Source organism: Phaenicophaeus curvirostris, chromosome Z (genome assembly GCF_032191515.1).
Source record: "Phaenicophaeus curvirostris isolate KB17595 chromosome Z, BPBGC_Pcur_1.0, whole genome shotgun sequence".
NCBI lineage: Eukaryota > Metazoa > Chordata > Aves > Cuculiformes > Cuculidae > Phaenicophaeus > Phaenicophaeus curvirostris.
Genome location: NC_091431.1, coordinates 22,131,563 through 22,155,606, shown reverse-complemented (window position 1 = coordinate 22,155,606; position 24,044 = coordinate 22,131,563). Strand labels below are relative to the sequence as shown.

At 41.3% G+C, this 24,044-nt stretch overlaps 3 protein-coding genes across 5 annotated transcripts in view; all 3 read right to left on the bottom strand.

The window, feature by feature from the left end:
- The window catches only part of PHAX (phosphorylated adaptor for RNA export), a 294,590-nt gene that overhangs the window by 78,705 nt on the left and 191,841 nt on the right, over positions 1-24,044 (bottom strand). The gene's annotated exons all lie outside the window — the stretch shown is intronic.
- The window catches only part of MEGF10 (multiple EGF like domains 10), a 186,336-nt gene that overhangs the window by 39,691 nt on the left and 122,601 nt on the right, over positions 1-24,044 (bottom strand). The window lies entirely within an intron of this gene.
- Positions 1,889-23,233, bottom strand: MARCHF3 (membrane associated ring-CH-type finger 3). 2 transcript variants are annotated; one of them, XM_069879972.1, is made up of 5 exons: positions 23,162-23,233; positions 22,791-22,992; positions 20,899-21,106; positions 6,759-6,968; positions 1,891-2,410 (listed from the first exon to the last, which is right to left on the bottom strand). In XM_069879972.1, the coding sequence occupies exons 2-5, from the start codon at positions 22,961-22,963 to the stop codon at positions 2,252-2,254; spliced, it is 750 nt and encodes a 249-aa protein (XP_069736073.1). In that variant the 5' UTR covers positions 22,964-22,992; positions 23,162-23,233; the 3' UTR covers positions 1,891-2,251. The 2 variants fall into 2 exon arrangements, with proteins under 2 accessions (XP_069736072.1, XP_069736073.1); XM_069879971.1 differs by lacking the exon at positions 23,162-23,233 and having other exon boundaries at positions 1,889-2,410; positions 22,791-23,102.

Genomic DNA, 24,044 nt, shown 5'->3' with positions numbered 1-24,044 from the left:
GAAGAAAAAGCAATACTTGTCAGGAGGAGTATTCTGTCAGGAAGAGTATTCTCTCTGCAAGACTTGGTTCAGAACAGAAGTGGGAATAGGTATCACCCACCTTTATGTTTTGGGAAAGACAAGGAAGAGTATGAAGTATGCTTTTTTTCCATTCGTTTAATGCAAAAGGATAAGTGTGAGACTGGATGGATTTTGGCATTTTTTTCTCTCAAGAAAACACATGGGGAAAGTAGTGGCTTCAGCAGTCAGTTTTGCACTGTTTGTGCGTCAAACAGAGAAACTGGAATAGTAATTTCCCTTTGGCTGCTTCAATACAGTTTCTTCAGATTAATTAATCTTGTCTTTAAAGAACAAATTAAATTTATAATAACACAGACGAGCTGGGCCACGCACTGTGCTGATCTGTGTGTATATATGCTGTTTTATTTGGGTAATTGTTCTAATTGTTTTCCTAGTTGCTATTTAATTCTTTTGTGGGCCAACTTTCTGGAGTATCTTCCAAAGAAATAAAAGTAGTAACAGAATTCTGAAGCAAATGTGTAGGCAGTAACACCCTGTTTAACAGTGTCCTGACCCAACTTGATATGCTATATTTCTGCGCCCGTGGCTAGCAAGTTTGCTTTTCACTTGGAACTCTCTGCTTACATGCATGTTGACTCTTTTATCCAGATGGTTGCCTTTGGGAAGATGGTTGAAAAAAATCAAAACACTGCAGGTTTTAGGCCATCACATAGTTTATGGTAACCCACGTCTTCAGAATCTTATATAGCTTTCTTCAGGAGAGGAGCAGATATTCACTGCCAAATATATGACTAGCCCCTGATCTTATTGTCAGACTAATAAGAATAGATCTGCAAGTTCATTATTTTCTTAGACATATTGCCTTGTTGTGTAACTAGTTTTATGTCAAATGAGGCTGTTATTGCTTTATATAGGTAGTTGATTCTTATTATCCTCATGAAATCAGCAGTTACAAAGGATATTGTTACATAACATGACTACAGGTTGACAGGTCCAACGACAGAATAAAGTGAAGAGATTTGGTTTTGTGTACTAAGTTTTCTACTGTGGAGCACACACAACATTGAATAAGCTTTGTGATAGTGAACACACATAGTATCCTGAACTATCTGACATATAAATTACTAGCCTTCTTGCTGTGTGTTCCTTTTTACTTTCAGTTCCTACAGTTTGGAAAGCAAAGCCTGTGGTGGCATTACCTTCTATGTACACTTCTAAAAAATTAATGTATTCAAAGGAGCTAAGGTTCAATTTCTAATTCTAGCTGCATTTGTTAATGACATTTTGTGTAGTTCTGTAAAATAAGTTTGTTTTTTCTGAGAGTGAAGAATTCCTGGATGAACTGGGCATAAAACCAAGGTGAAATAGGTAATAAAATCTAGTCTTTACACTCCAAATTCAGTTTGATCACCATAACAGGCAGTATATTAGTGTTTTATAAAAGATCCTTAGTCTCAGTGTTGCTATGAGAAGTCAGCGTTTACATACATTCTGCTAAATCTACCTGTCAAGGTGAAAATTCCACAGTTTTAAAATAATGCAAATTTTTATGCAAGACAAGTTTCTGCTTCCTAAATGTGTCTAATGATCTCATTCATTATGTATGCAGAGTTTTCCTTACAAAAAGTCTTACAATTAAGGTTAAATTCAGTTTGGTGTTAATGCAGAGTAAATTGGCTAAGTTTGAATTTACACCAGGAGAATGTGCACTTCAGGATAGAATGTGGTGCCTAATTTGCTGCTTCTGAGTGCAAGAAATAAATTTTTTTCTTGAGCACTACCTGCTAGAATACTTCTGAGTAGAAAGGAGTCCCATTGCTGTGCTTTAGGAAAGAAAAAGAAAAACAGCACTGGTTGCTGTCCATCTACCTAAAGAAATAACTCTGTAGGAACAGGAAATTATAAAAACAAATCACTTTTTAAATCTGTTTTGCGTTGTTACTTATCATAGTTTAATATTTTAAACAATAAAAAAGTTTGCATTACTTAATAATGGAAGTATTAAAATGAGTTTGTACAATTCCATACGGTATCTGCTACATTAACAAGTTTGGCAGCTTAGCAAATATCATATGATTGCAGCATCCATGATCTTAATTCAAACAGTGTGTTCCTCTGTAAAGTGTTTGTAAATCAGGATAGCACACTACTAGGTTCTGGATGGTGTCTGACCCCAGGGAGTTGGAGGAAAATATTTTTAGTGCATGGCTCCTGTGCAGAACTGCCCAAATCAAACTATTGTCTCCTTTGAGTTCCTTTTGAGGGGCTGCAGGCCCAGCAAGGACTGCTGGTTGGAGGGGACATTGACAGATTTTGGGATTATGAGTATCACCCGCTGATTGGTCCGACGCCATTCATTGTGTAATCTGCAGTGATACCTAAAGGATACCTGGGAAGAGAAAAGAGTATAGAGTCACTGCAGTCCTCCAAGGACTCAGTTTGGGTTTGGGTGAAATGCCTTAAAGTGGAACAAAATGCTGATAAGCAGGCTTGTTGAGTGGGATAAAAATGACCAAAAAGTGGAGGGTAAAGATGAGATATATCGCATAGACAGCTTGTTCCCCAAGTTGACACAGCAGAGAAAAGCAGCCTGTGTCCTACTTTTTACTGTTCCCTATCTCTTCCCCCCTTTTTTATTTATAACATGAAAAATCAGACATCCTGCCTCTGTCTTTCCCAAGAAATAGAATTATTTGTGGCCACTTACAATGAAAATGAGTTTGGAGTACTATCATGCTGCAAGTTGTTGAACTGACAAATAATGTTGGATAGTGAAGGTATGCAGGAGCTAAGCTGTGTGCAAACTGGCCAGGTCATATGTTCTTCTTTGTAATGCTTTATAGCTGAGAGCATCAAATTCAAGATTGCACAGATGCAATAAAGTATGTTGGCAGATGGGTCAAGTATATCTCAATTTAGATTCTTTTGGTTTTTTATTCTTATCAGCTCAAAGATTTCTACCTCACTGTGATTCTCTTAACAGTAGAAGAGAAATGACTGATGGTTGTGTTTATTCAAGATAGCTTGGCCCTATATTTCTTTTTAAATAGTTTAGTGCTTATTTTTGTGGTAGCCAAGTGTAGTGAGTTATGTCTGTGTAAGATGATGTACAGCTGAAATTTTTTCAGGAGCAAAAAAACAACCTTTAAACTGGCTTGGGACCTTTTGGGTGACACGTGCCACACGGTAATTATGTTCTTGAGCTGTGGGCAGGAAGTATCCACACAGAGAGCACAGGAAGAATCTTGTCTTGTTAGCTGTTCTGTCTTCGTGTACAGCTGGTGATTTGCCATTGATTTTTATGCAACTGTGCCACTTCTGTAGGTCAATGCTATTCAGAGGGCAGAGGGTGCCATAAACACTGGAGGTAACATGCTTGGTTTGTTCAGGTGGGTGGAACAGGTTGCTGTCAAAAGGGGCTCCGCTGCTTGGTTTCCTACCCCTAGAGCAACGACAGGCTGGCTGCCAGTAAGGTACAGAGGCACACTAAGTAATATACGTGCCTGTGAATGTATCCTTAAAAACCCTTTCCTTTTTTGCAGAAAGGGTTCTTTTATCTAAATTATTTACCTTTCTATAAAATCCTATTAAGAACAAAAAAATGCTTTCTTTTTTATTTATTTTTTTTATTTGATCTTTATCTAACTGTCTGCTGCCAATAAGGGAAACCTGTAGAGCTTTCATCCACTAAGTGGTTGCCCAGAGACAGCCCTTCCAACAGATAAATTGATTCCCCACCTTTCAGACTCCTCTGCTCCCCCTGAGGGTGAAGCAGTTTGCACCTTTATTTCTCTGGAACATTGTGTATGAAAAAATATGAGAAATCTCTTTAAAAAGTTACTGCAGTATCAGCAGAAATGATGTGGTAGAGGGAGGAGGGGAGAAAACCCACCTGCAAAGGAAGATGCTATGCAATGGCTTGTTTGTTTAAGGCATTTTCACAGGATATCCTAGTTCAGTTTGATAGCTTATTTACAGTGAGTCCTTGCCTGGAGGCATTTTCCAAGTGATATCAGCTACTGAGTTTCAGCAGAGCCATGGTTACTCGAGCTAAGCTGTTAACACTGGGTGCAAAACTCCTGAGATGCTGAACAAAGGCCAGATTTATATTGGTCCTTGGCACACTACACCAGTGTAACACCAGTGGTTACATTATACTGGAAGCTATAGGAACAAGTTCTGTGGTACTCCAGTATTCTACTTGATCTTACAGGAGTCAAGATTACTTGCATGCAAGAGAAAGCAGAGTGTGGCCCTAAATTCTTACTTTTTAGTGTCTGAAGCCTTTTTTCTTGGGAGTAGGAAGCCTTTTTTGTGTGTGTGTATATCAGAGTGATTAAACAAAGAGGAAAACAGCATTTTTATGGAGCACTTGGCTTTTTTAAGGGAAGGGATAAAATAGCTTCTTGGATACTAAAAATAGCACCTTTCCTGTTGTCTGCTAGCTGGAATAATTATAGTGGTCAGCTTTTGCCTTCAGAGAAAATAAGCTGATTTATTGGAAGTAAAATGAAGCTTTTGTTTTCTTTTTTTCCCAGGACCTAGAGGAGCATTGTATCGCATGTTGCATGTAACTTACTCCACAGCATCTATATATTCCCTGCACAGGCACAGCTAAGCAAGCAGTATAGGATTCTCCCATTTCTGAAAATTCAAGGGCAGTTGCTGCTGAAGCATTTGACAGAGTTAGCACTTCTGTGCATGGGTCCATTCCTTGCTGCATGGCGAAGGAAGTGCAGAGCTTCCCTAAGGCGAATGCAGGGTGGGGCTTTCCTGTATGCCTGATGAGCCTTGGGCATGTCTTCCATGCTAGGGTGCTCTGTGCCGTTTGTACAGTAGTCGCTTTGAATCTCTACCTTGACTTTGCAGATCTACCTTCTGAGCTGTGTGAAAACTCATTGAAGCTTATTGACTTAATCTGAAGATTCATTCAATGTCTTCAAAACTCTTCTGTCCAGTAGTGATGTGGTGAGGGCAATGACAGCATCTTCTATACTGTGAAGAGAGTCTGAGGGTCCTTTCCACCGTGTGTCTTTGCAATCCTCTATGGATGAGATAGGGTAGCACAGGGTTTCTGTTTCCCCTCACCTCCCTTTTTCCAGGCTTACTCTGGGCTGAGCATAGCGGTTTCTTGCTGTGGGCTTGCTCTGCTAAAGGAGTTCTTAAAGTGCCACCTCATCAGCAGCATGTCCAGAGAAGAGCGACAAAGCTGGTGAAGGGGCTGGAGAACAAGCCTTACAAGGAGCGACTGAGAGAGCTGGGGTTGTTTAGCTTGGAGAAGAAGAGGCTGAGAGGAGACCTTATTGCTCTCTACAACTACCTGAAGGGAGGTTGTGGAGAGGAGGGTGCTGGCTTCTTCTCCCAAGTGACAGGGGACAGGACAAGAGGGAATGGCCTCAAGCTCCGCCAGGGGAGGTTCAGGCTTGACATAAGGAAAAAATTCTTCACTGAAAGGGTCATTAGGCAATGGAACGGTCTGCCTAGGGAGGTGGTTGACTCACCTTCCCTGGAGGTGTTTAAGGTGCGGGTGGATGAGGTACTGAGGGGCATGGTTTAGAGATTGGTGCGAATGGTTGGACTCGATGATCCGGTGGGTCTCTTCCAACCTGGTGATTCTATGATTCTATACACTGATCAAAGACGGCTGGAAGGGCTCAGCCATATAGCACATGGCTGTACACACTGGAGAGAAGAGCTGGGTGGTGGCCGTATGGGATTACTGCCCATGCCAGCACCACAGGTAGGTTGGCCTTGACCCCACTCTGGGCTGCATAGGCTCAGATGAGCTTTTCTTGTCATTGCACCACAGCCTTGCACCATTGCACAAGCATTACTCTGTTAGACTGGCAGCTCTCTGTCTGCACCCATTGTTCTGTTCTCCTTCCCCCACCAGAACTAGAGGCATGAAATGTCAAATACAGCAGTAATCTAGGGTTTTCGGAGAACTGCTTGACCACAGCCTGATAAACACTTATTTTGGCAGCTGTCCTCTGGGTTCCTTGTGTTTCTGCTGGGCCAACTGTCTGTTGGTGCAGTGGGGCCAGGATTTGATCTCAGTTTAACAACTTTGGCACAAAACAAGTGGCTTTTAGGGGATGGATCAGCATGCACGTGATAGCACACCTGGCTACAGGATGGGAATAAGACAGTGATTTAATCTGCACTACAAAGGCAGCTGCATTTCTACAGCGCTAGGTGTAAGATCTGTTCTGCCTTGGACTTCCCACAGCACCACAAGAACCATGAATGGGGAAAGCATGGTATGCGCCCACATCCATGGCTTTCAAACTGTATAACTGGCCAGATGTTGGATTAGAATAAAATCTGAATCCTCTGTGGCAGACAGGTTGTTCACCTGCATCTTTTTTGTGCACTGTGCCATCACCTCTTGCACATTGTCTTTGATGAAACTCCTTCCTGTATTCCTTCCTGTATTCCTTCCTGTCTTGAACTTTTCCATTTTACTTCCTTGTCTCTCTCTTGCTATCCCTCTGGTGATTTGGATTTGGGAATTACTGACCCCAAAGTCAAATAGTCTTTCTTGTTTTCCAGAGAACTCGGATGATGTGGAACCAAGAAGTTTCTTGAATGTGTAACTTAAATTTATCAGTACTGAAGGTAAAATGTAAGCAAAGCTTTGTGCAATGGTCCACCTGCTCTACAGCACTCTGTGTAATTAATTTTCTGATCTGTTCTTTCCCTTATTCGTGTGAGTTGAATAGAAAACCAATACTTACTAGGGTCCAAAAGAGGTAAATAGTGAAGAGTGCAACAGTGAGTGCAATGAGACCAACAGCTTCTAGCCTACTACTGAAGTGCAGATGGTCCACTGCTCCGCGTAGACACAACCAGCCAGAGATGGTAGCCAACGGAGTGATAAACAAGAAACACACCATGTCTCCAAAGAGAGTTCGTTTCTCATGCTGGGGGCCTGGGTTCCTCAGCCACTGCAGGCAAAACGCAGACAAAGCAAGAGTCAGCACAAGGAGTGTGTTTTATTTGAGACAAGCTGCTTTCTTGCAAAATACAGACCTGCTCCTTTGGGAAGGGAGCATGGACCACACAGGATGAGGCTTTGCTTGTCACAAGAAAGCTCCACCCTGAACTTCTCCCCCTTGCTGCCTGCTAATACACACCTCTAGCCATGTGTACCTACTGCATCTTCTGTAGTAACAGCTGCCTTGAGAAGGGGAAGGGGAAGTGTTTTTTATAGCATGGTTCCTGGCATTTGGTTTCTGAATTGTTCAAGAAACTCCTTTCTTAATGTGGAAAGAAAAACATGCTCTTCTGACAGATTGAGAATGCAGAAAATGTTAGTTAATACTTTGTAGGGTATTTTAAGCTATGCATTTTTTTTTTCTATACTGCTTGTAGTGTTGGCTAAGCCATTTTCTGCTTGCTTTCAGATATCCACATGCAAGCAGAGTTGAATGCACACACAGGTTACTTTTATTAAGAGCATCTTAATTATGGGGGTGATGTGGTTGAGACCAGCCCTGTGGAGAAGGACTTGGAGGTGCTCATTGATGAGAAGCTCAACGTGAACTGGCAATGAGCACTTGCACCCCAGAAGGCCAAACCGTATCCTGGGCTGCATCAAAATTAGGGTGCCCAACAAGTCCAGGGAGGTGATTATTCTTCTCTGCTCCACCCTCGTGAGACCTCACCTAGAGTACTGTGACCAGTTCTGAAATCCTCAATATAAGGATATGGAACTGTTGGAACGGGTCCAGAGGAGGGCTTTGATGATGGTCATAAGGCAGGAGCACCTCCCATATGAGGACAGGCTGAAAGAGTTGAGGTTGTTCAGTCTGGAGAAGAGAAGGCTTCAGGAAGACCTTATAGCAGCCTTCCAGTACCTGAAGGGACTACAAGAAAGCTGGAGAGGGACTTTTTACAAAGGCTTGTAGTGATAGGACAAGGGGGAATGGCTTTAAATTGGAGAGGTGAAGATTTAGACTAGATGTTAGGCAGAAATTCTTCACGATGAGGGTGGTGAGACACTGGCCCAGCTTGTTCGGGGAAGCTGTGGCTGCCCCATCCCTGGAGGTATTCAAGGCCAGTTGGGTGGGGCCTTGAGCAGCTTGGTATAGTGGGAGATGTCCCTGCAGGCAGGGGGTTTGGAAGTGGTTGGTCTCTAAGGTCTCTTTGGACCCAAACCAATCTATGATCTTATTCAGCTCCTGAAATCAAATTCTGAGCCATAGATTCATTGAACAGCTGTCATCAAGCCTACAGACCCATGTTTCTGTAAAGAGGATTTTAGATGGCACAGGTCAAAGAAGTTCAGTCTACAACAGTACCCTGAGACCTTCTCATAAAAAAACGCCTCATTACTCAAGTCTGTATTTGAAGAGGGAGACTGCCAAGCCCTGTGATTTTTGCCAACATAAACCATAGGATTTGCTTAAAACTGCTCTGCAGCATCCTTTTGGTTTTTTGTTCCTTGAGCTTACAACCCATATGCACAATACTACCAAGGAGAGCAATGTTTCTTCCGTGGCACCTGGGAACCCCAACCAGCCTGGGAGCTGTGCATGTTATTACCCTAACTAGAGAAAGTGAACATGCAGGACTGTGTCTGCCCCAGAGAATCCATGATCTAAGGCAGAAGAGTCAAAGTAAGGAATGGGTGGTAGGGGTGGAGCAAGCTGTCATAACCTCAGCTGCCTGTGCAGAATTTAGGAGAACACAGAAATATGTTTATAAACATTTTTTTTTTCAGTATGTAGGCTTTTAATCTGCTTGGATACTTTTAAAATCCTAAGAAAGATGGAAGTGCTTCGTAACTGCTATGTACTCAGCAAGAAGTTGAAAGGGAAGATGCTAGCTAAAGATGGTGGCTCAATATTATTCTTCCTTTTCAAACAGTGTTTTAAGCTCAAGATTATTTAAAATACCAGAATACCTGTGAAAAATTTACAGCCCTTGCCTTGGAATTTTCATTCCATTTACTTAAAAACACCCCAAAGGGTGCATGCACAAGAGTTGCAGGTTATGTCTGTTTGCTTCCACACAGGGCTGACTGCAGCCTTCACCTTGTTCAATTTCCACAAATTCCTGTAATGCAAAAGCACCAGGAAGATGAGAGGAACTAAAAGCATCTGTTAGACCAGAGTTTGCTTTTAAAGGTGACTATGAAAAGGTTTTGTGAAAAGTTACTTGTTTAAAAGGTGACTTGCAAGAGAACTGTTGAGCATCTGCACTTCTTGATCTTAATGTGAATTACAGGTGTTCACCTGCAATTTTCCTCTGATCACAGGACAGATCTTAAGAGGCTAATTACTCCTTATCTCAGCTTTAGAAAGAGTGTATTGCAACAATTCAGAGTCTGTTTAGCAGAGGCTGCATCCTCACATCCCAGCCTGTTGTGATTCCTTTGGCATCCATGCAGCTCAGCTAATGCAAGAAATACTGCTTATTTCCTCTGAGTGAGAAGGAAGAACAGCAAGTATACATACATGCAAGGAAGCACCTTAACAGGCATGTGTTGTCATCTCTGCCCTACAACTTTCAGAAGACACAGTACAATGCAGTGAAACTAAGAAAGCATTTTACAGGGTGCCATCTAACTTGACTTAAATCTGAATGGACAAAAATGGTGTGAGACTCTTTCACATGCTGATGGCTCCCTGCAATCCTTATGTCTTGTCTGACCCATATGAACAAAGAATCAAACCCAAGAAATTGAGATATTAGATGAGGCTAGGACAGCATTAAATAATAAGTAAACCCCTCACCATTCTGCATTTGAATCTTAAAAGATGGAGAAATTTCATTAGATAGTTCTGAAATGGAAGTTAAAAGCAATGAACAAGTAATTCCAATGGCTGTATAGATTTCAGTCACAGCATATATTTTTCTCCTGAAGTAGTGCACAGTGTTTCTGAATCTGTTTCTGTTTAGATTCTAGGTTTCAGTCTTTTGTTTTGGCAACGTGCACTGTCGAGTTACTTTATAGCTAAAAAGCTAATTCAGCAAATCCTTTTGTGAAACTGAGACCCACACAGTGATCCCAACAAAGCATTCAGCTGATTAATTAGTCTGGCAATACAGCAGAGACTACCCTGCTAGAAAAGAATGAGGGGTAAGATCAGATGCAACTGTCAGTTCTGCACTATGATACTCTGAAATCTGTCCTATTAAAATGTGTCAATGCACTGAATTATTTCTGCAATAAATTGAGACTCTTACAGTGGTAACTTCCATTTTGGGGGGGAAAAAAAAATAAAAAGAGATCATAAAAAGGGTCATGTTTGAAGTAAAATGCTGGCCAGTTTACTATTTTATCAAGTTTTATTGAAGTGAATAGAGGTTCCTGTGCCTGATATACACATGGAGAGCCAGACTTGAAATGATTTTAGCAACTTCAGCAAGCGCAAATTCAAGAACAGGTAAGCACAGTGCCTGATGCACAATCCATATTGGCTTGTGACTGACACAAGCAAAAAGTCTCCCTGTTCCTGGAGACTAATGAGAATCCAGCCCCTCAAGGAAATGTCTCATCTCATCCCTCACAGTGACACGTGCCAAATGAGTTCTATTCAGAAACAAAATACCCCCCCAAACCCTAAGCTAATGTCTTGGCTGCATGATGGCTCTCTGCTCCACCAGCTGTCCGTGCCATCCCTTTACAGTGGGTGCTGCTACTGCGGTCACAGGGAGCACACACGATGCTCCAGCACTGGGGTTCTCCATTCAGATAGGTTCAGCTCAACAGGGCAGGTGTTTCTGAAATGACCCAGACTGGCTGTCTGCTTTTTGGCACTCCCCAAACGGCAACTACAGCAACTGGTAGGGGCAGTGCAACTCCTTGGGTCAGCAAACAAGTGCCTAAGCCTGTAGGCGGTGGCAAAAGCTCTCCTCGAACACACTGGTGGTCTCCTGTGCTCAGATAGGATTGCTTCAACTGGCCAAAAGAAAGGAGAACAGAAGGGGGGCACCAGTGAAGGAGAAGTGCTGCTTAGACTAACAGACAATATTGGCTTAAGAATAAATGGATGATAGTTTGCAATGAATAAATTTAGAGTAAGAATCAGAAAAAATTCCCAGCCTTCAGAGCATCCAGTTCTGGAACAGCTTCCTGGGAACAGTGGTGTCCTCCAAAATTCCCCAAACTGACACAGTTTTATGGAGGAACTTGCTTAAGTTTTAAGAAAGGGATTTTTGAGGTATTGCATTTAACAGAAGAAAACACTGTTAATACACCTAAGGCATCTTCACCTCACACACCGACAAGTGCAATAAACATACAGGGAATTGTTGGAGCCACTCCACATAGAAGAGTTGAATTGAAATTGTTCTATGCCCTGAAAAGATTAAATTGAGCTCTTGACCTTCATCAGCGCATCCCCAAACTTCCTTCAACTCAATGCAAAATGTAGTGCCCAGTAAAGTTAATATAAAGGTACAACAGCCTCTGGGAGACTTTTGGCCTGTAAGCCCACCACTGGCTCCAAAATTTTATCTGATGTTTAAAATTGCACATGAAGCCAGAGCTATGAAACTGTCCAAAATCGCTTTTCAGTGTGAATGTACAGAGATATATATTTGACATTAGTCAAATAATCAGAAACCGAATCATAAAATAGTTTGGATTTGAAGGGATCTTAAATATCACCTAGTTCCAAACCCCTGCCATGGGCAGGGACATCCTACTAGATCAGGCTTCCCAAAGCCCCATCCAGCCTGGGCTTGAACACCTCCAGCGATGGGGCAACCATTCTCTAGGCTAAACAAGCGTTAACCAAGTCAGATTCCTGAAATGAGCAAATGGGCTCAGTTTCCTGAGCCTTCACTAGCTTACTTAATCCTGCTCCTGGATATCTGCTCATCTCAAAATGGAGACAGACTAAGGCATCCACGTGATGTGCTAGCAAACAGAAGCTTTATGTTTGGAGAAGGAAATCATCAGAACAAGCAGCAACCAAGGACCAGAACACCTTGAAGAGGTTCAGACTGGGAGTTTATCTAACCTAATCAAAATGAGCTGCCAGCTGAAAACTGCTGTAAAACACCTCCACGGGTTTGAGCTCCTTCACCATTACTGAAGGTCAAATCCTGGAACCACGCACCTCCATAGGTCTAACTTCAAGTAGATGACTCATGAATGCTAAGTAAATATGTGCATAGTGTTTTCCAGATCAGATGCTAAGGCTACAACCTGTTTCTAATGGGAAGCCCTTTCTAGTTCACTACATTTTCATTGGAAAATTGATTTTGCATAAATGTTAGTGGAATTACTCCAGCAGCAAAGAATATGCCACAGATTGTGAAGAAAATCCATCGCATTGCTCTTAAGTTAGAAGTATTTAAACAGGTACCACATATGAAACTGGGGGGAGAAAACAGGAAAGAATTCTCTTCCCTAAATGTGTTTCACTTTGAACTGAAAAAAAACTTATTACACATCAAACATACCACTTAATTTTGTTCTTTTCACAGATAGCTCTGCAGTGAATTTTGATGAAAGCAGTCTGCACATAAGCAAAATTGCTAGCAATTATTGTCATGTCTTGTTTCATGCCAGCAGTGACCGAAGTCAGCATGTTTCCTTAGGCTTTAAGAAAAGAATATTCCCTGTTTTGTCTAGAGAGTTTCCCTTGAATGAAGGATGTTTTTAAAGACCAAAAGACCATTTATTGGCCAAAAGAAATATTAACATATGAACATTTTGTCCAAATACTTTTTTTACTTGAAAATTTTTTTTAACCTTTTTCAGTGAAATGTTTTTAAACTAAGCTTAACTATGTGTAACTCAAAATAAAGTCTCCCAGACCATAATGGTATCTGTTTTCAGTGCAATGAAACATTTTGGGCAACTCAAAACTTTTCTCAGTGAATGTTCTGCCAAGCAAAACAAATATGTGACAGTTACTTTTCAGTTGAAAAAATATTTATATTTCAGTTTTTGGGTTTACTGCTAGATCAAACACTCAGTGTCTTGAGTGGGTGACTTTAGAACGGCCATGGTGACAGCTCACAGAGATGTTCCTTCCATCTCAGAGACAGAGGTCTGTCTATTTGACAGACAGGAACTAAACAATGTGATCTTTGTAACTATATTAGGGTATTGTTATGGCCTCTTTGTAACTGAGAATGCTCTTATTTAAGTTTAAACCTTATTTTAACTCAAGTTTCAGGGAATATTTAGTTGTGGACATCTGAATGAGCCAAAGCTACTTCTTGAAATAGGAAATTAATTTCATTTGTGTGTTTTTATAGTACAAAGAATACATTATTAGTTGTAAGGGTGGTGTATTATACACCTTTAACTTTTTTTGTTTTGTAAAATCAATAACGTACAATGCAGATAGGAACCAACCCTAAGGGTTGGGTAAGTGTAAGGAGAGTACTGCAGACTGTTGATACCACATCATAACTGAATTTGCAATTTAGACCTTGGGTATTTGCCAGCTGAAAACCAGGAGTTTGATATACGAAGCTCCACTAAGTAGCAATAACAGTGTCCAGTAGATGTGGATTCCAGTTTCTGGATTTTACAACTTTAATATCTAAAAAGAAGGATTAGTAATTCTCTGACAGTGAGAACAAACAACAAAGCTTGCTAAATTGCACTATAAGGATTTATGACACTTCTTGCAGAACCAATTAAACAATATTGTATTCTTTAACATTTTAGTCTGGCTTACTGGTATTCCATTTTCCCACTATCCACTTTTGGTTTATATTTCTGATAATGCTTGTAAATGGTAAAAGATTTCAAGATGTTTCAAGAAAAAATATTTTGTGAAGCTCTGGGAGAAGCCGCATTTCCTTTTAACTGTAAGTCTTTTTTAAGCTCCCATTTTATTTTGGGTGAAAGTATTCCCAATCAGGCCAACAAATGTAAGCATTCAAGAAAATTAGTCAACAAAAATCACAGATTTGTTATTGGCAACAGGTATTTCAACACACTGCAAAACTCCTGATTTACAAGCTCAAATATATGGCAACTAAAGACATGGCAGAAAATAAATGCTTAGTAGCTCTCCAAAAAGACAGATGCAATAAAACTTTCCATCTTAGAAATCTGCAAATTTTGACTGGCAGGAAATGCTACCAGCAAGACAGAGATGGTAACCATGCAGTTTAGAACTGTATTACAGAATCAACACGTCCAAAGAAATGTCACCAATACCACTATCTAAACCAAAAATTACTGTACCTTTGAAAACCTACAGCATATTCCCTCATCCTTAAAGAACAGCATTTGGCCTTTCCGAAGCAGCTGTTTTCTCTCTGACTGTTCAGTTACTTCCTCCTCAGAACTTTCTTCAACAATTTTTGCCTTCTATAGCTAGTCCTTTAAATTTAAGAAAGAACAGTAACAGATGTGAAGATTTGAAGACACAGTCTGTTCATTGACAAGTAAGTCGGGCCTTTCTTTTGTTTGTTTTTTTTTTTAAATTTTGTGGGGCTGGGTTACTCTTGTCTGCATTTCTTGCTGTCAGTACTGTGAAATAGATTTGTACTGGGGAAAAGTCAGGCGCTGCAGCAAAATTTTCTGCAAAGAACGTAAACCAAATTTAATTGATTGTCAAAGGAGAAAGAAAAGCTTGTTTTGGTCTCTGGATTTTCCCCCATTAGAAATGAATACACTATGGTGTTCTAGGTGTAAAAATGTGTCTTGAAGAAGTTATGTTTTTAAAACTGTATGTGTTGTGGAATTTATTATTTATTTTTACAGTTTCCTACTGGAAATCTACATGGCTGATTCAAACTCTCCCTGATTGATTTGAGTTTCTGGGGGAGACTGGGAATTTTGACAGCTGAAGACAAGTAGGTACAAAAGCTTATTAATCACCTTGCCCTTCTTATTTTGCCTTTTTTGGGCCAAGGAGGGAAGATGTACATATGTAAGTTATCTCCTCCCAGCCTCATGTGCTGCATTGACAACTGCACTTTAGCCAAACCTAGATTGATGGAAGCTTTCCTTGGTGACTACAGAGCCACCGTTTTCCTTCTGGCTTTAAGAGGGATGCTTCTACAAACTGCATGCAGCAAATCTGGCACCTCCTCATTACAGTAATTTAATGTTAATGATTTATTTCACTAAGCAGTAGAGAGGAAACCTAAAAAAAAAAAGAATCCCAGCAAAAAACCAAGCATGACTCAAAATCTTGCACAAAAGGTAAATTCATACTTCAATGTAAGGCTTATGGAAATTTTAAATTATAATGTAAGATAATTTTAACTACTTTATGCATAGGTGTGGGTTGTAGCAGTTATATAAATCTATTTTTCTTTTCTAGCATAATCTCTACAGCAAGCAACAGGTTAGGGAAAAATTGAAGTTAATTTCTGTGCAATATTGGGACGACTATTCTGACTTTATTTTTCCTCCTAGTCATGTTGTTTTGCTTAGGAGTTTCATATTGTTATTTAAGTGCTTTCTGTTAGTTTGTGAAAAATAAACCAATAGATATAAAGTCCTGGTTGGATTAAAACATGTAAATAACTTACAAGCATCATAAACCTGACTTACATGGTCGCATAATATCCTTATCCCATATTTATGCTGTAGATGGTTGTTCTTTAACGACATGTTATTGCACTATAGTAAGTTTGTACTGTCATTTTTTGTGTCTGTTTCTGTACTAAGCCAAGGGAAGTGACATAGGTGCAACATGGAAATTGAAATGAGGATTATATATAATATTTATATAAAGCTTGCCTAATCTTTATGCTGAAACATAGCAAAAGCATCTGTGTATATCTATGAAAAATGTAATTTCTAGAGTTGGCTTCTTTCTGAGGACTGGCTGCTTTAAAAACGCAGCTTATATTAGAGTGGAAGGTCTATAAAGTGAAACGTCATTAACTGAAACTACTGCAATTTGATTTCACTGCATTGGAGATCCTTCCAGGTTTGTCATAAAGAACATGTATGGTCTATGCATATCAACCACCATACTAGAGACTTTTATTTCCTCCGTCATCTAGAGTTTCTGCTGCTCCAGACTAGGCCCTCTGTTAAATGTAGCCAGGCTCACACTGGCAATGGAGTGATCAAGGTATGAAACACAGAAGTAGGGCTACTCATACAACTGCTTTTTTCTTTACAATACATCATCCCTAGGTACATTCATCATCAGATATCCATGTGCCCAAGCAGAAAAGGCAGGTTCAGAACTTGCCTGTATCTCTTGAATTGAATTTTGCAGTACCATGAGCCCTGGGACTCAGGGTAATGTGCATGTACTGGAATGTGTTATTGGCAAATAGCTACTTTTACCTGACTGTAGAGCTCTGAATGTCTCCAAACAATCCTCTTATCTGATCCAGCACCTCTGAAATCAAGCAAAATGGTGAGACTGACTCTGCTGATGCCTGCCAAGTGCTTTAAGAGTAACATGTTGTCTAGCGAAAATGTGATGCCAAATGGCAGTTCCAGAAAGCTCATACTCCGATAGATTATGTCTGATTCATATTGGCGGTTTCAATTTTCTGTGACAGAGCTTGCTGAGTCGCCTCCAGAAGGGAGATGAATGGGAGGACTCAGTGATCTTCAGTATGAAAAAACCCTTTTTCTATCACAATCCATCTCTCGCTCCTTTATAAAAATATACCATGTTCTCCCCAATAGATGTGTTGTGAACAAGTTCATGAGTGACTGAGAAATAAGGAAGCCCCAGATCCCAATGGAGAGCTGAAGAGCATCAGCCCAGCCTCGAAGCAGAAGTCCTATCAGAAGCATGGTCATCATCTGGCAAGAGTGCAACAGTTCCCAGTTAACTCAGTCCATAAGCAGTGTAAGTACTGAGAGTCAGGCAGGACACGAGGGAGCTTTGAACATTAACTACTGTTTGACAAAATCTATGGAGGTTCAACAGAAAGCAACTCTTACCAACACCTGTAAAATCACACAGGGCACATCTGACACATGTAGACCAACAGTATGAAGGCAAGGAACTGTAAAGGAGACCAGTCCTTTTGGCTGATCACTCAGTGTAGCAGGAGGTAAAATACACAAACAGTGGATGGCAATGAACAATCACTTTCCTTGAATGGCCCCACCAAAAGGGCTGATTCATGATTCAGAAACACAATTAATCTGTGGAAGATAATCTGAGTTTAAAAAAGAAGTACACCAAGAATGTCTGAAGCTTCAGAAATTCTATGTTGAGAGGATGGATCTGCCTGAAAAAAATTTACTACCATTTTCTGCCCCTCTGGTTGGATTTTTGGCATCAAACAGTTAGCAAATTGTACATTTCTTGGGAGATGTTTCTTCTGTAGACAATAAAAACATGTCCTGTAGCATAGATAAAGGAATATTTCCCTAGAGAAATACTTGATTTGAAACTCAAGTTGACCAGGAGAAGCTTATGGTGGAGTAAAGATGTGAAGGATAAAAGAGGAGATGGAGGTAAAAATTTGCTTTTCCTTGCAAAAGAAATCCAGGAAAAAACAGCAGGCTGCTGTGCATAACTGAAGTTGGGGACAGAAAGCAAAGGTGAACTCCTTGCATTTTTGCATCCTATGCATGACATATGTAGGAGGCAGGAGACAGTTAGAGAAGTGTTGCTTGTATCTGAGATGAAAGTGTCCTGATTGAGTGCATAGGGTCACATCCTTAGCATGAGCATGGACAACTCCATAAAGGAAGGCAAAAAGCCTTCTTGTAATAAATTTCTACTGAGCACTCACTTTCATTTTATAATGAAATAATGGCAAACTAGCAATATGGCTGGGGAGTGGAGAAATGCTATGTGTTCATTAGCCTGTTCTGATCAAATGAGGAAGTGCAGCAAGGAATCTTCTGCTGCCTTCACAATAATATACACAGAGGAGAAAGGAATATGGCTGAACAACCAGCCACACTACTTACTGCTCAGTTTGTTTTGAGCCCACTACTGCTGCAGCCTCTTGCAGTGCTAGCAGCAGCAATGAAAGTCAAATGTGACATTTCCAAATAAAGCAAGTGAAGTGTCTCCATTTGTTTCCATTGAGATTTCTTTCACAACCATGGCTAAGCCTCTAAGAAGCAGTGATCAATCCGGTGATCAGATGAAGAGAAAACATAATACCATGTTAACTCCTTTTTTTTTCTGAGCCGCTTAAGAAAGTGAATAAGATGTCTTTTAAGAGTTAATAAGAGTCAGACACACCTTTTTTTCCTGATGGAAAATCTCTAGGAGAAAAGATGAATATGATGATTGATTGCTTCAAGGATTTTTATACTACCTGCTACAGACCAATGAATGGGTTATATACTCTGCATGAGATAGGGCCTGCTGAGGAGTTACTGGATAAGCTTCTATAGACTGTGCTCTACAAGTACCTCTTGAAGTCCTAAAATGCATTGGTAAATTCATCCTTCACCTCCACTGAAAAGACCATGTAGCATGTCCATTATCTTGTTCAGAGGAATCCTTAGAGAACTAATTATCTTACTAAATGAAGAGAACTTTGACTTCTCTAACAATCTGCTCCCCTTCCCAGACATACACATCCCTTCAAGCCCCACTCCCCATTTAACGGAATTTGAAGCAGGTTGACCACACTGGCTTGTCACTTGCCTGAACGCTACAGTGGGTTTTTGTGAATGATGGTCTTACAATAACTGATAGACATCCCTCCATGTTCTCATACTCTAGGTAATGCAGAGAGAGAGGCAGGACAGTGCTTTTAGGACACAGAAGATGGGGGAATCTGGCAACTTCCCATCTGCTTATTCAGGCTTTGGTAACTTTGAGATTTGCTCTAAGTATGGGGATGTCCTTGGATGTTGAAACACTGTTTTTCAAATAAGTACAATCTCTAAGGACAAGCTTAAATTATACTAACAGAAATAAAAGTGTTTGATATTCTTTTGCTTATCTTGTCTCCTTCCATACAGGTCTTATTACTCTTTGATTCTGCTGCTCTCAACTTTAGAGGTACAGCTTCATTTCCTTTCTAAAAACATACTACTCGCATACTACTTCAAAAACTCACTTGTCTTTTTTTTTTGGTTTTGGCAACCACATGTAATTTTTGATGACCGCACTAAAATACTGTGGGTATGGTAGCTGAGAAGCAAGAAAATATTAGGTAGTAAAGACAAAAACATCAGTTAACAATGTAATATGTTTAAGAAATGTTCTTGCACCTGGTTTTAATTTGTCCTCAGCTGAGAAACAAAAGACAACTTTCTAATTATTATTGTTATTATTGTTGTTGCTATTACTTATTATGCCTTTTGCCAAGAAGAAGCCTCACTTCATGAAAGCATGATCAAGTGACCAGACTGCTTCAGTCTGGGCAGGGTCAGCTTTGCTTTCAAATTCTTCATTAGCTCTGAACAATGTCACATCTCATTTGTACAAAACAAACCTCATAAGCAGCTGTTGCAGTGGAACAGCTTGAAGAAGCTGGACTCTAAAATCAAACTGTTTATTGCCACAGCATCGCTTGTATTTCTTTTCAGAAGGCAAATTGAGAGTGCCAAACTATGCAACCGAACACTGCTTGGCTTAGGCTCAGAACAGCTGGCCAAAAGAAGATGTTATTGTCTTCACTGGAGACAGTTCAGTCATAAAGATTTTGCTGCTCAGTCGCTGACAGCCTGAGAACAATCAACAGCAGTGTTTCTCAAACTAGGATCAGCTTCCAAGGAGAGTCTGGAGTCCTGCTAGAAGCACAAAACAACAAGCTGAAGGCAATTGAATACTGCTGGCCTAGGCTTGCTCTGGTTAGGACTTGATAAGACTACAGATCTTGTGCATAATATTGTGTTGTGTATCTCTTTTTTGCTGATTGTAATGAAGAATGAAGGTATTCTTAGGCTTAGACAAAAAATGTGCATGCCTGACTTAAACCAGCGTAATGCAATATTGGTACTCTTCAATGAGAACTGCTCACCCCTTCTTTGCATGGTCACCTGTCCTACTTCATAGCACTCAGTTTTATCCTGTATCTTCTCATCTGTGAATAAGAGCGAAACAAGATGTCCCTACTCCTCCTTATTTTTAATACTGTATCTCCTTCAACCAGTTCTGCTAGAGTTTACAGGAGCAACCAATATGCACAGGAAGTAGATGTAGTCTTCAACCCAAGCTTAGCGTATAAGCATCTCTGTCACCAACTGGTACAATAAGATGCTTCCCATTACTTTTGTAAACTGTTGTTATTTGTAATATTCTTTTCATTACAACACAGACCATAATTTTTACCTTTCACACCCTGACTCCCACCCCTCCTCCCCCCTCCCAAATTAAAACAGGGGAGGAGAAATATCATTAAGCATGTAAAGATCTTGGGTTTTTTCCTTTCTTTTTAAAAATCTTTTCCCGAGGACCAAGCCCACAAAACCCTGGCAAACTTCATCTGGCAAAACCTGAATTTTAATTGATAAGGGAGAAACAATTGTACCATTCACAGTTGAGTTTAGTACACAGGCAAGAGGAGGGCAAAATTTCACTCACAAATAACTAAAGACATCAGATACAGAGTAATAACAATTCCTTCTTATAAGTTTGACATGGAAACCGTGTTTCTGAGGCTCCTTAGCTTGTTACCTCCCTCACAAAAGCAAAACCAGAAAATATTCCTGGCCTGTATTTAATATGCTGAATACTGACATTTGTCTCACATTCCACAGAAACCATTACCTCTCTTCCATCCTCTACCAAGCTGGCTGGTATCCTAGGAATTTAGGAATTTACTGCAGACTGTTCCCCAGATTTTCACTCATGTTTACAGTGAAGGAAATCATTGATTTTGTTCTTTTTCCTTACTTTGATTTATTTAAAAATAAAGGGTTTGTTATTTCCCTGAGGTCATCTTGCCAAGACCAAAACTCACAGCTTGATTTGTCTTCAGCAGACCTGCAAAGGGCTTGTGACCCTCTCACTGAAGAGAAGGTTTTGGGGACATGCCCCATGTACTAACCTCCACCAATGGTCTCGGTTTGCGCTCCACTGCAAACCTGAAGTGGCAGAGTTCACAGTAGCTGGTGTTTGAAGATGACAGCCAGTGCTCCAGGCAGCTGCGGTGAATAGTCCCCAGTGTCCCTGTACATTCGCAGGGGGAAAGAAGGTCTTCCCGACTGCTGCCCTCATGGCAGATCCTGCATATTGGCTGATCATTGAAGGGGCTGCTGGAGGAGGAGAGAAAAGTGCTGGTCAGCATGCAGGGCTGCGTTCTGGTCTCTCTCTCTCTCTCTCTCTCTCTCTCTGTATGTCACGAATTAACAATGTGGGAAATAGTAGCAGCTTGTGTACTTGCTCTGCAGTTAGTACACCAAGCTGCTGGGCTAATGGCTGCAGGCACTTGATATTCTTCTTTAAAATATCTCTTGAGGTGGGGAGAAGGGGGGCAGGTGGAGAATGAAAAACATAGCAGAGCACTGGATGAGACACATTCTACCAAGTACTTCTTTCCCTTTGTACTTCCCACCTCTTCACAGTCTAGCAGAGCAGCCACTTAAGAAATCCCTAAATGCATCAGGGAAGTTTTAAACTTCTCTCATCTGGGCCCCTCTTATGCTAGTGATGACCTGTGTCATCACTGCCGACCTGCAGAGTAGCATCTCTTATACTAGTACCCATACAGTAAGCTGTTTTCAGTGATAAACTGCAAACAACTACTGGATCAAAAAACCAGCACCTTTCCCTGCAGTGGTATGAAGGCAGGACCGCAACTTCAGGCAGGCGTGTGCAAGCAGGAAGCTTCTGTCAGTGAGGAGGATTTACCTTGCTTTGGAACAACATCCCACGAGTGGTTCAAGGAGTGATAATAGTGGCACTGAAAAGTGCCATTAGGAGTGAATAGAGGCACTGTGCCAAACACCCCCACCCAACCTCATTGCTGCCTGTGGCTATTTCTCCTGCACTGCCTCCCTGAAAGCACCCACCTTCCTGGTGGCAGGGTGCTAAAACGCAAAGGAGGGGTGGGTGCTCCTCCTGCCCATGAAATTCTAAAATTTCTGGGTTTAAAAAAGTTTCTAAAAGTTGCTGCAACTAAAGGGGAGAAGGTTCTTTTAATCTGTCACATTGCACATGCAGCAACAACTAATATTTCCACTCCTCAGAGGCGTGCAGTGAATTGGATTGTTTGCTCTTTTGTGAAAATCTAGGGCTATTTCAAGACCCATGCAGGAATTCCAGCTCCACAGCAGTGAAGTGGAACATGATTTTGACCCAAATATCGAATCAGGATGTGACCAGACTCTTAAGCATCCTCTTTTTTGCTTTTAATGAAAACAAAGCCAAGTCAAAGCAGGTTAGCATTTCAAAGTGTATAGTTTAAATGTACATTTTGCCACTAATCTGCTATTCTAATCCAACAGCAGAAAGTGCTGCTCTCAGTCACTTAGATGATGGCTGAAACGGCAACACTCGTGTGTGCACCTCTGCTAGAAACAACCTGTCTGGCTGCGCAGTGTGCTGGCTTGGGAAGGGTAAAGGGAACGTGCCATAGAAGAACTGAAAGCAGCACACAGGCTAAACACTGCATTCCATGCCAACCAGCATCTGCCAAAGACTCCCGCTATGTATTAGGGAAATTATTGCAGCTGGCAGACTTGAGCAGCAGCATCCCTAGACAGCTTGCTTCCTCCTTCACTGAGTATAATGGTGAGGGCTTAATTACACACGTAGCCTAATCATTATAAAGTTAGTATGAGGGTTTAATTACCAGTGCACCATGGAAAGCCTTTATGAAGCACACTGCCACATCTTCCTTTCAAGTGCCTGCGGGACTTGCGGATAGCAGCTGGGGAGGATGCACTGGAGCCCACGCAGGGAAGGGGTCTGTGCTCTCCCATCACCCCCCACACCTACCTCTGCGTGGCCAGGGTCCGCACAACGGAGGAAAGCAGCTGCCCATCTTTGGTCGACACCTGCATGACATACTGTGGGCAGACGCTGCTGCTGCTGTGCAGGGTCTTGATGCCTGGTGCTGGAGGGTGCAGGTGCTCTGGAGGGACTCCTGGCAAGAGACTGCAGCGGCTCATCCTCAGGGTGGTAGGTGGCTGGTCCCCATCTAGGAAGGAGGGAGGACAAGGTGGTGGAACGGGAGGAAGGAGCGCGTCCCTCCCTGTCTGCAACTCCGCCACACCAATCCATACCAGGCATGAGAAAAAACACATACATACACACACACACACCAGCCCTGCCCTCAAAATGCGCTCAGCAGGGAGAGGAAGGCTTACGGCGTTACGTGTTGCAGAAAAGCTTTCTGCACGTCTCAGAGCTGGGGCTCTGCACTGTTTTTTTCTTCTCCGCGCTGCTTCTCTTCTCTGCAGACTCCTAAAGTCACAAGTGATAAATGGAAAGACTGAACCTTTTTGTCTCTCCACTGTAAAGGCTGCAAAGAAAATTCAGTTCACCTTGTGTACTTATTTTTTAAAACTTGAAGTCTGCCTTGTCCACCAACAGCAAAAGTTATGTATCAGAGGACAAAGTGGCCTATAAGCTCCAAGTCTGCTGTGAAAACACTCCCCTGCTGCTAAGTGCCTTCCATCACCCACCCACAGACCTGGCAAATAATCCTGTACAGAGCTTTTGTCACACAGTTCTGCTTAATAACAGCCCATGTGCAGTAACAATTTATGCCACAAGCTGAGGTAGAAATCACAGCTTGCCTCTTTTTCTCCTCTGCTTTGCTCTTCCTGCCATCACTTAAGAATGTATTTTGTATGATGCTGACAGGCATAGCAACTGGAAAGCAAGTGTTATGTTGGTAACAAAAAGCCTGGAAATATAAATTCCTGATACCGTCACATGATTATCCTTGCTGGATATGCTTGTCACTGGGAGGAGTCTGCAGGGTTCAACAGGCGGAACACCAGGCTAAGCACCTGCAGGCTTGCTCTCCAGTCACAAACAGCGTATGTATAGGGTGGATTAATCCCTCTGCAAAAGGGGTGAAAGACTTCCTAGCTTGCCTTGATGCTTTGGGTTACAGTCACATGTAAATGCTGTGGGATACTGCTATGATACTCACATGCTGAAAATCAGGCATATTTCTCTGCACAGCATTTAACCCCCCAAAAAAGCATTTTGCATCAGACAACACTGTTACTTGTGTGGCAC